Here is a 12,793-nt window from a genome sequence, read left to right as displayed (position 1 = left end):
GTGCACCACGGAGAAGGTACGCTAGCTCGGCGCTCGCTCGGCGGCCTCCCGAGGGAGCCGGAGGCGCTGGGGCCCGGGGCCCGCGGGCCGGTGTCCCGTACTGCAGAGAGATCTGCTGGGGTATCCGCGGCGGAATGCGGAGACCTGTGTACTTCACCGCTACCGGCAGCGGGGCTGTGGGGCTTTAGAATTCAGGAAGTGTGAAGTGGGTGATAACAAATCCGGGCATTCTCAAAAACACATTCTATGCTCTTATTAGTCCTAACAGTTGAATTGATTGTCTCTCCAAATAAAAACGGCGATACCCTGAGTGCACAAATTGAAAAGAGTGGCATTTTATCTGTTCTGAAATATACTCTCTTCAGCCAATGCTTTGCTCAAGACCATTTACCCAAGGTGGAAAGAAAACAGGAGCCTATGAGGAGGGAACGGGGCAAAGATAAGTATAATCCTGTGTGACTGATCAAGCAGCTGGTGAACTTTTAGACAAAGAGAAATAAAGCTTACATCAGACGGAACCAAATTCAATAGGATCCATAAGGAAAACGGCCTATCTGATCAATAAATGACAATACAGCAGGAGCTGTGCTGATAAAAAAGAGAGGGCCATTTTAAACATGGAAATAGCTGGGAGATGGAGTAATGTTTCAGTCCTTTCTCAGGGTCAAAAGAAAAAAATGAGTGTTAAGTTTTCTTAGAAGTTAAAAATGAAGAAAAAGACCCAACAAAGCAGCACTAATATAGAGATTTTATTTAAATTGTATTGAGTTTTTACAGCACATTGCATGTTTGTCACAACGCAACTGCACAGTTTGGATTTTTGGCCACATCATGTCACTTACACCCACAAGAGCTCTGAAAGGAGTATTTGATGAATACATCTGAGCCAAGAGCCCAGAGTCTCTCTCCAAGGCCATGCAGTATGTTCATTGATGGGACAGTCCCTCAAAACAGCCATTCAAAGTAGACAGATACAGTCTCCTCAAATGTCACCAATCGAAGTGCAATGAAAGTCGAGTTAATTAAAAAGCCACTCACAACTGGCAGTAAATTGTAATGACTGAGAAAATGCTTATTTTACGTATTGGAGACAAGGAATAGTTTGTTACTTTTTCAATGAATTCAGGAATTTCCCAGACACAAATTCTCCATTATTCAACTCCATTTAAACGAAAAAAGTTCTGCTAGACTGACCTAGATACACCAAAACTTTTTAGGTTACATCCATGGCAAGTATAAAAAGCACAGATGCTTCTCTGTAGGGCTGAAGAAAAGGTCAGGACAAATAACAGTTCTTGTTCTAAATGCAGATCCTAAGTATTTTCAAAGGAAAAACTTTTTTTCCAGGAAGCAACATGAACAAGTAGCAGTTAGACAGCTACCATCGTTTTAAAACAGGCTGAGCCTAAGTGTAATTTACCTTTTCTACACCAATGAATCAAGGAAAACGTATAAGGAAATCCTAGTGGTTTCATTATAAGTCAAGGAGACTGTATCTGCCCTAACCACTGCACATGGCTAATATCACTGTATCTTTTGGTTAAGTGCCACTGGTACATACTAAGATGAAAACAAACAAAACAAAAACAATGTTTGGTCCAAATGGACACATTTTTTCTCCCAATTTTGGTATCAAGGCTTTATTCTCTTCTGTTTGGGTTCCATTGTTAAGTGCACAGAAATAGACAGCAGCATTTGTACTGAAACCCTCACATACCAAACAGCATATTCTAGGAGGTAAAAACCAAACGCAAAATTCTACCCTCAACATGTCAAGTGTTCAGGATAAGAAGCAGTGTGACCCAGAGGAGGCAGCAGCCAAGGGAAAGACAACATGTGGGAAGTGGGCAATGGAACAAAGACACCCCCCTCCCAAAAAAAAAACCATTGTTTTATTTTCATGCCAGGAGAGGATCAAGGTGTAGCTCCTGTGTTAGCACCAGGACAACTAGGAAAAGTCAGGCGCAAAGGGTAGGGCACAATCAGCAAATATTTCACAAGGATAATTTCTGCTTTTCCCTTCTCATTCTTCACAGTGCTTACCTCCAGAGCTGCCACTGAGTAACAAAGACTACTGCCTTCACAGCTCCAAATAACTGATGTCTGCCAGAACTGAACATCAGCAGAGTTTTCTCTGCTCCCGAAAAGGTCTGTCTCACTCCCTAAAACTGTCCCCCTAAACTGAATGTTCACTGATGCTGGCTGATGAGCCAAGTGAAAAATACAGCAAAACCTCCACCAGCTGGACCGGTCTTTAAAACCAAACTCCACAGAAAGACAGAACTAATGCAACTAGAGGGAGTGCCTCTAAAGACTGAGCCTTCATGCACAGACACAGAGCACAGAGGTACAGGGTATAGTTCATTTCAAATAGGATAGGAATTCCTATCTTATATACTATAATCCGCTTTTTTCAAGGTGGAGGAGAGATGGATCTGGTTATCACTTGGAGTTTGGTTATACATATGCCTTTCTATTGCTGTTTAGGGCACGCATCACCAGGCAGTATCTATGAAATCATCATCCTGTGACCCCAGGAGAAAGAAACTGGAGTCACCAACTCAACATTAAGCTTCCAGACTCTGGGTCTGGATCAGGACCATTACTCCCAAGGTGAGAGTCTCACCAGGAGAGGACTCCCGCCAGATTGGAATTCCTCTGCTCCAGTCTCATGGTACCAAGGAGGATTTCTCAAGACTGTATCTTTGAGCTCTGTGATTTCATGAGCCACACCAAGGAACCTTCAAAAACTACACCTGAAGCACATCCTCCCTTCAAACCTGCTAAAACTGGACAGGTCTTCTCCTCTGGCATTCAACTGGAAGCTGTAGCAATGGGTTTCTTCAGATGTTGGCTCATGAGTTCCCTGGCCCGAGATACTTGGATATGTTCGTAACATGAGTTACAGACGAGAACTGGGTCATAGAGTTGTTGATCAGGAATGGGCAACTTCAGGTGGCAGCAGCCAGCACAAAATACATTTCCACAATTTCTGCCAAAGCATGAAGAAGGAAGAGTTCATCAGAGATGCCGACATACTGAGAATGAATCATACTCTAAAAGGCCTTACATGAGTAAATAAAAAGAAAAGTTGGAAAAAAACAAAACTAGTTCCTATAAAGGTATCTCCGTTATCAGATTAACTCAATTTAGTTTGTATCTACGTCCCTCTCTATGGCTTTCAAGCCCTACTGAATCACACAAAACACGTTACCTGCAATGGTGTCTGCGTTTGGCCAGCCAGAATTCACAGTCACAATTATAGCAATGTGATGCCATGTGGTCTGGAACCCAGCGAGTCACCTAACAGAGGGCAAAAGGAAAAATTCCAGCAACACTGCAGCAAGGAAAGCATCCTGGAAGAAAAGGACAAGGTCTAGGTGGCTACTACTTGCCTACAGAGAGTCAACTGGGGGAGAACATGTCACTCGTCTCTGAAAATTATGAAAACTCCCTACGTTGCAGAAGGACCCGCCACGTATTTGCCTGGACATACCTCAGTCTCTTTCTTATCAACAGGTTCCCAGCTTGCTTCTGAAAGGCAGTCGTCACTGTGATCAGAGCCAAAATCTTCTGTATCACTGCCATCTGACTCCTTCAAACACGTCTAAAGAAAAAGCCAAGGCATTACCACCAGCGCCTTCATCATCTCTAACATTTATTGTTCACTATGTGTCAGGCACCGTTTCTAAGTACATCACATGCAGGCTGCTAACTCACTTCAGTCGTGTCCAATTCTGTGCAATCCCATAGATGGAAGCCAACCAGGCTCCCCCATCCCTGGGATTCTCCAGGCAAGAGTACTGGAGTGGGTTGCCATTTCCTTCTCCAATGCATGAAAGTGAAAAGTGAAAGTGAAGGCGCTCAGCCGTGTCTGACTCTTAGCGACCCCATGGACTGCAGCCTACCAGGCTCCGCCGCTCATGGGATTTTCCAGGCAAGAGTACTGGAGTGGGGTGCCATTGCCTTCTCTGATCACATGCAGGAACTTATTTAATTCCTGACAATCTTATAAATGTATGCTATTATTATCCCCACTTTTACAAATAAGGAAATTAAGCCACAGAGAGAATTAAGAGCTGATAGGCAGTAAATGTGGGATTTGGACCTAGCATTCTGGCTTCAGACCCATGCTCTTAACCAACATGCTGCATCACAGTATGGAAAGAATATTTCTCCTGTTACATTCTAAACCAGGAGTTCGCAAGCTCTGGCCCACAGGCCAAACTGGCCCACTGCCTGCTTCTGTAAGTCAGGTTTCTCTGGAAGACAGCCACACTCAATTCATTAACATATGGTCATTATGGCTGCTTCTGCGCTTTGACAGAAGAGCCTAGTAGCTGTAAAGAGACGATACGTCTCTCAGGGCCTAAATTATTTACTATCTGGCCCTTTACCAAACAAATCCGCTGACTCCTGTTCTAAACCATCACTCTAAACAGTAAGAAGTAAGTTGTTAGCCCTGACCATCCCACCAGCAGAGAAGTATGCAGCAGGCAATTGGGAATGTTCTAGAGCTTCTTCCAAGAAGCTCCCTGAGGATTGCTGTGCCTCGTCATCTCTCACCTGGCTTATTCCAAGAGGTCCTAACCAGCCTCCCTGGTTTTCAACTGCTTCATCCACTTGACACACTGGTGCTAGGGCAGTACTCTTTTCAGCACTCTTTTTTTTTTTTTTTTGGAGGGGGACAAGCCATGCCCTTAGTTTCCTGACCAGGGATGTAATCCAGGCCCCCTGCACTAGGAACTCAGAATCTTAACCACTGGACCACCAGGGAAGTCCCTCTGGGGCAGTACTCTGATCCTACGACTCACTAGCCAAAACTTTTACTGCCCTGAAGGTAGAATCCACACAAAACGAGCTCTCAAGCTGAGCTTTCTAATCCCTTCCCACTTCCCAATGTCACCTCCCACCACACTACTAACTCCCTCCCTCACAGTCCCAGCACAAGTGTGCACACATGCATGCACATGTGCAAACACATACACCTCTTTATTCAGGCTACACCCCCTGGAATACCTCCATGCTTCTGGAAATGGGGTTCCTTTTTCACTGTCTGTGTGGCTAAAAGTGACCCATCCTTCAGCACTCGGCTCAAGCACTATCTTCTTAGGAGAGCCTTCCCTGACCTTTGACTCCCCTAGGACCCCTGATACCTGACGCTTCCGACCATCATGTCACTTAAGAACAGCCTTCTAATGGTGGGCTTGACTCTCCCAATAGACTGTGAGCTCCCTGAGAGCAGAGCAAGGTCTCTCATCCTACAGCCCACCCCCTAACTCAGTGGCACGCAGCAAGTACCCAGTGAATGGCTGTGGGGCGGGTGAAAGGCTGGATGGGGGCAGGCCGTGAGTACTTACAAAATCGTCCTCATAGTCCATGGGGGGCTCCGCTGGAGGGGCGCAGCAGTGGCGGATATCCAGCCTCATCTGAAGCTCACGCACCTGTCGGCGGAGCTGCTCCACCTCCTGCTTGTACCCTGCTTCGATCTGCCGTAACCTGTGCTGGATCACATCCGTGGGGAAGGGGAGTCCATCGTCGTCCAGGTAGAGGGGAGGCACTGGAGAAGGGCAGCTCAGGGCGACAGGCTTCATGCTGGGGACCTGCTTTGGGTGACCGGACAGCCACATCCGGTTGCTTTTTCCACCTGGACCAGTACAGTGTCCATTGGAATGACTAGAACAGACCGGCGACTTCACCCCTTCTCTCTGAGCCCACTGGCCCCCAAAGCAGGGCCCCGGTGCCCGCGTCTGCTTACTGCTCGCCCTCTTGCTACAACAGCCGTAGGAAAGCAGCCGTCGAGGGGTGGTCTCCCCACTGGGGAGTGAAGTCACCATCCCGTGGAAGCTGTCCCAGTTGGACCCTAAGAAAGAGAACTCGCTGATCTGGCTCTGAGAAATCGGCTTTCGGGCCAATTCCAATGGCACTTTTCCCAAGCGGGGGTTCTCCAGTAACTGCCCGTTCCTATGATTCCCTCTCTTGCCTGTGTCTTCCTCCCCGTGAATCATATCTAGCACAGAACTAGGCGGTTCCTGGTGGGCGACACTTGCTGCACACCCCGGGGGGTCCTGGTTGGGAACGTCAGCACTGGGGTTTGGAGGAGTTTGGCAGGTAGCACTCGGTGGGTTGCAGAGGGTGCCCAGACCACGATCTGGGGCACGTCTGGAGGGCATGCCCAGCAGAGAGTCCAGCTGGGCCTGCTGGAGGGCCCCTGGGAGGGGGTTCTGGGAGGACTCAGGAAAGTCACCGGTTCCTTCACGCTTGTCCGAGACGACTTTAGAGAGTGTGTGGATAGCTGCTTTTTCAGGACAGCGTTCAGGTGGCTCCTCTGTGCCATCCGAAGTCCTATCCAGCTCGTCCTGGGCAGGAGGGCCTGGAGCTGGGGCCTGAGTCTCTGTGAGGGCTTTGGTCTCAGGCTCAGAAGTGCTGCTCTTCGTTTCCTGGGGCACTATGGCACCGAGCGGTTTGTAACCTGGAGAACCGTTTCTGTGACTCTTGAAAGGTTTATTGCTCAAGTAGTCTTTCTGGCTGCTGGGCAGCGAGGGAGGACCCGCCATCTCCCCTATAGCCTGCTGGGGACCTCCGGCCCCAGACTCCACGAAGGCGGTCTGCGATGCCTCGGGATTGCCATGCCAGGGCTCCAGGCCTGCTCTGGCCTCCTGACAGTGGTTATTCAGGTTGGGGTCACTGGATGTGCGCGTCAGGGGGCTGCTTGTGTCACAGGCAGAAAGAAGATCATCCATAGATCTCGTTTTAGGTAATCTGCAAAGACAACACACCACCTCCAGGTCAGGAACTGAGAGCTACCTCCAACAGACAAAATTGGGTCACCAAAGCAATCAAAGCCAGAGTTCACAAGAAATAACATTTAAGATTACAAATAACCAATGTTCAAGTTTCCCTGGCAGTCCGGTGGTTAAGAATCTGCCTGTCGAGATGGGTCACAGGTTGAATCACTCATCCAGGAAGAGCCCACATGCCGTTTGCCCAGAGCCTGTGCTCTGCAACAAGACAAGCCACTGGAGCGATAGGAAGCCCCTCTGCAGCCGAAAAAATAAAATACATAAATCAATCTTTAAAGAAAGATATAAATAGCCAATGTTCACTGCAAAAGTCTGTTCTGGGGCTTCCTGGCAGTGGTTAAGGTGCTATACTTCCACTGCCAGAGGTGTAGGTTCCATCCTTGGTCTGGGAGCTAAGACTCAGCATGGCCACAAAAAAGTAGAGTCTGCTCTGCAAAAGTGGAGGACTTGAACCCCCTCCTCAGGAACCCAACCCAGGGTCTGTCCTCAGTTTTCATCAGTCTTTCCTCACAGTCTCCCTTGAATCCTCAACCACTCCCATAACCTCAGCTGCCTTATAAGCTGATGCCTTCCAATCTACCCTTCCAGCCAGGAATACAATTCGGCCTCAAACCTTACATGCAACCGCCCCTATTACACACAGCAAGACAGAAAGATGGTAGGTCCTGGACTTGGATGATACCAGTTCTGACACTGATTATAGACACATGACTCAAGTGAGCTATTTAACCTCTCAGACATTTGGTTTCTCTTCTCTATAAGATGACGATAAATTACCTTGCCGAGATGCTATGAGGATTCAAAGTATAGGCAACCAACCACAAACTTATTAAGGCCTCACCCATGACCTCATTTTTATAACCTTCCTTATTATAAATTATCCCTCCATCCCAGCAGGGACCAGCATGGCTTTTTACAACCACTTAGCGGCAGCGTACTCCTCTGAGGCCCAAGTCACCATGGAAACTTCCCCAGTATACAGTTCTGGAGACATCCGTGTACACCAAATGGGCAACCAACATTTTCAAGAATGACTGCCCTCAGCCTGCATAGGAGGGGAGTTTGCAGGAGAACGAATACATGTATATGCATGGCTGGGTCCCTATGCTGTCCACCTGAAACTGTCACAACAGTGTTAATCGGCTGTACTCCAATATAAAATAAAACGTTGAAGAAAAAAAGAATGACCACCCTAATTTTTAATACAGTTCTATAAAGTGTTCAGAGCAACAAAACTGAGGAAACTTTGCCAAGAAACTGGAGAATTTGCTGGACTTTCTTTTTCAGAGGCCTCACTCAGCCAAGCCCACACTGAAAAATCCTTCAAACACCGTTACAATAGAGCTGATTTTTTTTTAAGTGTTTGGTTTTTTAAAATTATTAGTACTTCTATAAAATTACTCTTGTGTTTGATTTTACTCTGTGATCGATTTTGATTGCTGTGTGTCAGTGTGGTTAACAGATTCGAAGAAGGCAATAACAACATTATGATCATAGCCTCTGGAGTCCCATAGTCCAAGCTTGAATCTCAGCTTGGCAACTTTTTAGTTTTTTTCTTTGTTTTATTTTTTATTATGAAACTTTCAAATACACAAAAGAAGTAGAAAGTATGAAGAATTCCAATGTACTCTTTAGTCAGACTCAACAATAGCAACAGCCTGCTGTCCTCCACAGCTGAGTCCCGTGTGCACCAAAGGTCTAATTAACAATGAGGGGAGCAAGAACGATGTCTGAGGAGTTTGGAACCACGAGAGAACTTATCCAGCAAATGTGGTCAGGGACAGCTACGCACAGAGGACAGAATCTGAGCTGGGGATGGAAGAATGTGTTGGACTTTAATGGAGAAGAGGAAAGAGAGCAGGATGTTTTTGATCTAGGGGAAGGTAGAACCGAAGGTGAGTCAGGTCAGCTGTGAGAGAAACCATTTCCTTTAAAACCCTTATCCATGAAATCCAACTCCACCTTGAACTGCCTACAGCACACCTCCTCTTTGTTGTCAAGATATTTCAGTCCCAACCTGCATGTATCTCTTCCATCTCTCCGAACTGACTCATCTTCTCAACTTTACAGTGTCTACGTGCAGGCGTGCTCAGTCGCTCCGTCGTGTCCAACTCTTTGTGATCCCATGACTGTAACCCGCCAGGCCCCTCTGTCCATGGAATTTTCCAGGCAAAAATACTGGAGTGGGTTGTTATTTCCATCTCCAGAGGATCTTCCTGACCCAGGGATCAAACCCTCATCTCCCGCATTGCAGGCAGATTCTTTACCACTGAGCCACCTGGGAAGCCCCTCAGTTTCTACAGATGGTACAAATATCCTCCTGGTTTCTAAGCTCAGAGATTTGGGACCTGACTTTGGTCTCTTAACTCTTCACTTCCACCTTCCAACATTCAGTCAACACCACAGACTGCTAATGACTTCTCAACAACATCTGAATTTAATTCTTTCTCTTCCCTTCTTATCTGAATTACAACAGTCCTGGCTGGCCTCCGTGCTTCCAACTACCCTGCTCACTGTTTAATTCTTGAAAAATCCCTTTGTCACTAGGTCACAATGACTTACTACTGACACCTGAATCAAAATAAATTCCTCAGTATAAAAGCCCTCAAGGAACTATCCTGTTTATTTCTTTCTATTCTTCAAAATACCCCTTCCCAGGGATTCTCTGCTGGTCCCGTGGTTCAGAATCCACCTTCCAATGCAGGGGACTCGGGTTCGATCCCTGCTCAGGAAACTAAGATAAGCTCGCACATGCCTTGGGGCAACTAGGCCTGTGCGCTGCAACTACTGAGCCCACGCCTCCACCAGAGACAAGCCTGCGCGCTGCAACGAAGACCTCCCCTCCATGCTGAAAGTAAGACCCAACACCCAGCCAGAGGTAAAGAAATAAATATTGTTTTTAAATGCCCCTTTCCAATCCCTGCCAGCTCTAGCTCCAAAGAGGTGGTGCTTCTTTTTAAAAGAAATTCTCTCTTATGTATCCTATTCTTTTGGACCCCTCTCCACTAACCTTGTTACCAAGCTTATAACTCCCTTTACTCCATTCACTTGTTCATTTAAGCATTTACTAAAGCACCTATTATGTTCTAGGCCCTGAGCCAGGTACAAGGGACACTAAAAAGCCATGGTTCCTGGGACTTCCCTGGTGGACCAGGGGCTAAGACTCTGTGCTGCCAATGCTGGGGCCCTGGGTTCAAATCCTGGTCAAGGAACTAGATCCCACATGCTGCAACTAAGACCAGATGTAGGCAAATAAATACATATGAAAATAAGTAAGAAAATAAACTTAAACCAAAAAAAAAGCCATGGTTCCTGCTTGGTCATCCACAAAAACCTCTGCATTAACAGTCACCAAATGACCCATTTCTTTTTTTTTTTTTTTTTAGTTCTACCAGTTTATTGCTACCAACCCGTGACCCTCCACCCTCATGCACACATGCTCAGTCATGTAACCCCGTGGACTGCAGCCAGCCAGGCTCCTCTGTCCATGGACTTTTCCAGGCAAGAATACTGGAGTGGGTTGCCATTTCCTTCTCCATAAATGACCCATTTCTTACTTCCCATTTCTCTAATGGCTTTGAACAAGACACATTCTATTTATCCACTTAGATGTTAATTTAGAACTGTCCTCCAGCTGTCCTATGCCTTATCTCACAGTTTTTAAAAAGTATCTTAAATAGGATGAATATCTGCTATGTCTTTCGTACAGCATGTAAAACTTAGTACAGTCCTAGGCAGCTTGTAGGTATTTAAAAAACATTTATTGATTTGAAAAATTAGATATTGATTTAAGGCAGTGGTTGTTAAATGGGTCACAGAATGTGCTGAGAATCTGCTAAAAAGTTATGGCCCCTCTCCTGGAAAAGGAAACTTATGAACTGGTACCCCATTCTGCATAGTTCACGGAATATCACAGAATTCCTGAAGCCTATCTATAGGCCTTTGACAATGGACTCAGTTCCAAAGACCTAAAATTTATAGCTTAGGAGGTTGGGGGTTTTGTTTTCCTTTATAATATTCAACCAATTATGTTAAGTTATATTTTAATTTTAAAAACCTTCCACCAATAAACAAAGATCAAAATTTGAAATGCACATATCCTTTGAACCCAGTATTTTCATTTCTAAGCACGTATCTGGCAGAAACACTAGCATAAACGCACGGTACACGGTAACACTACCATGTACAAAAGGGTGTAGATGGTAAATACTGTGTGTGTGCACGTGCATGCACTCAATCACATCTGATTCTGTGACCCCATGGACTGTGGCCCACCAGGCTCCTCTGTCCATAGAATTTTCCAGGCAAGAATACTGGACTGGGTTGCCATTTCCTTCTCCAAGGGATCTTCCCCACCCAGGGATTGAACCCATGTCTCTTGCATCTCCTGCACTAGCACGCAGGTTCTTTACTAGCTGAGCCACGGGGGAAGCAAATATTGTGTATATTGTACCAAAAAACTTTTTAAATATATGTTAAGTAAAACACCCCCTATAATGATTAAAAAATGGAAATCACTTAAATGATCAATTGAAAATTGATTATGTAAATTTCCATACACTCTACTTTTCGACTTATGCAGCCACTAAAAACAACAAAGCAGCTTTATATGTGCTTTCATGGTTGACATCCTGATGCACAGTGGGGAAAACAATTTTCAGAACAATGTGAAAAATACGGTCATTGTATTTTAAAAAATGTTTTTATATGAAAGTGTGGATATGTCTGAGGAGAGATAAACATCTGGGAGGCACCAAAGTGGCAACAGTGAACACTGGGGGGACAAGGAGCAGGGGGGACTGTCATTTTCTACTTTTATATTGTTTGGCTTAAAAAAAAAGATATTACTCTTATAATTCAACCAATCTCCATTCTACTTCCCCCCAGATAGTCAGCCAGAATGTAACTTTAATTTTTATGTCTCCCTTTAAATTCTGAGGGAGTGATGTGAAGGCCGTTCCCCTTTAGGATACTCATTTCCCTGAGAGCCAGATGCTGCTGGGAGCTCTGGACACAGCAAAGGTTATTAGGGAGCTAGCATGCTCCGCATCTCTTCTATCAGTTAATATAAATCAGGACCATTCCCACAAACCTTCCTGAAACACTCCTTTTAGTTCTGTTCTCCTCTCCCCTGGGTGTGTCACAAAGGATGATGGCAGCTTGGAAAAAAGGTAACTACTCTTATCTTAAGAGAGGGCCTTGAGAACACACAGAGTGCCCTCCAAGCTAGCCAACAGCCCTGAGCCAAGTTTTGCCTTCAAATGACTCGAGAAGTTACTTTAAAGTATTTCATAAAAGGAAGAAAACAGCATGTAGGCAAGGCACAAAGCAGCCAATGCCTTCGTAGCGGAGAGGGGAGAGAAGCCCCTCTTACCTGTCCAGAGAGCGGCCGGAGAACTCCTGGCTCTGAGTCACCGGGGAGAGGTAGAGATCCATGCTCTCCTCCCCAAGTGTGCACGGAGATGACACCGGCAGATACACGGCTGTCCAGAGGTGCAGCGCCCGGACATGACACACGGGATGCAGGACCTAGGGAAGCAGCCCCATACTCAGGTTCTGTGAGATGTCTCAGGTCCCCCTTCCTTCCCAAGCCTCTGGGTCCTTGTTCTTCCTGCTGCCTCGGGACAGTGCCCCCCAGGCCCCCGAGATGCACCTGGGGGATAAGGGTCGGGACTCACCATTTCTGAGCCAGGCGTGTAGAGGAAGTTGTGGAAGTTCTTGTTGCCGGCTCGCAGGAGGGCCCACACGGAGCAGGTCCGCTTGTAGATGTTACGCTTCTCTCGCTCACAGGGGTTGTTGGCCAGGAAGGTGCCGTAGAGGCAGGAGTACGTGTGCTGCACCAGCTTCACCTAGACAGACAGCGGGCCAGCTGGCACCGGGCACGCCCGCCCCCCAGCTTCACCTAGACAGCGGGACAGCTGGCACCGGGCCAGGCCGCCCGCCCCCCCAGCTTCACCTAGCCAGCGGGGCAGCTTGCACCGGGCCAGGCC

The 12,793-nt window shown here is 46.6% G+C and overlaps 2 protein-coding genes across 2 annotated transcripts in view; both read right to left on the bottom strand.

Annotated features, from left to right (window-relative positions):
- The window catches only part of HSF5 (heat shock transcription factor family member 5), a 55,602-nt gene extending 52,929 nt beyond the window's left edge, over nucleotides 1–2,673 (bottom strand). The window contains exons 1-2 of the mRNA XM_010861720.1: nucleotides 2,627–2,673; nucleotides 21–159 (exon numbers count right to left, since the gene is read on the bottom strand). Coding sequence (XP_010860022.1) covers nucleotides 21–159; nucleotides 2,627–2,673 — 186 coding nt within the window. The remainder of the gene's footprint in view (nucleotides 1–20; nucleotides 160–2,626) is intronic.
- The window catches only part of MTMR4 (myotubularin related protein 4), a 25,405-nt gene continuing 13,341 nt past the window's right edge, over nucleotides 730–12,793 (bottom strand). Inside the window, 6 exon segments of the mRNA XM_010861641.1 lie at nucleotides 730–2,992; nucleotides 3,215–3,303; nucleotides 3,497–3,607; nucleotides 5,361–6,762; nucleotides 12,178–12,332; nucleotides 12,482–12,690. Of these exon segments, the coding sequence (XP_010859943.1) occupies nucleotides 2,815–2,992; nucleotides 3,215–3,303; nucleotides 3,497–3,607; nucleotides 5,361–6,762; nucleotides 12,178–12,332; nucleotides 12,482–12,690 (2,144 nt within the window). The 3' untranslated portion in view covers nucleotides 730–2,814.

Source organism: Bison bison, unplaced genomic scaffold, assembly GCF_000754665.1.
Source record: "Bison bison bison isolate TAMUID 2011002044 unplaced genomic scaffold, Bison_UMD1.0 scf7180017864472, whole genome shotgun sequence".
Classification (NCBI taxonomy): domain Eukaryota; kingdom Metazoa; phylum Chordata; class Mammalia; order Artiodactyla; family Bovidae; genus Bison; species Bison bison.
Note: the sequence above shows the minus strand (reverse complement) of the source record. Positions and strands in the feature narration are given on the sequence as shown.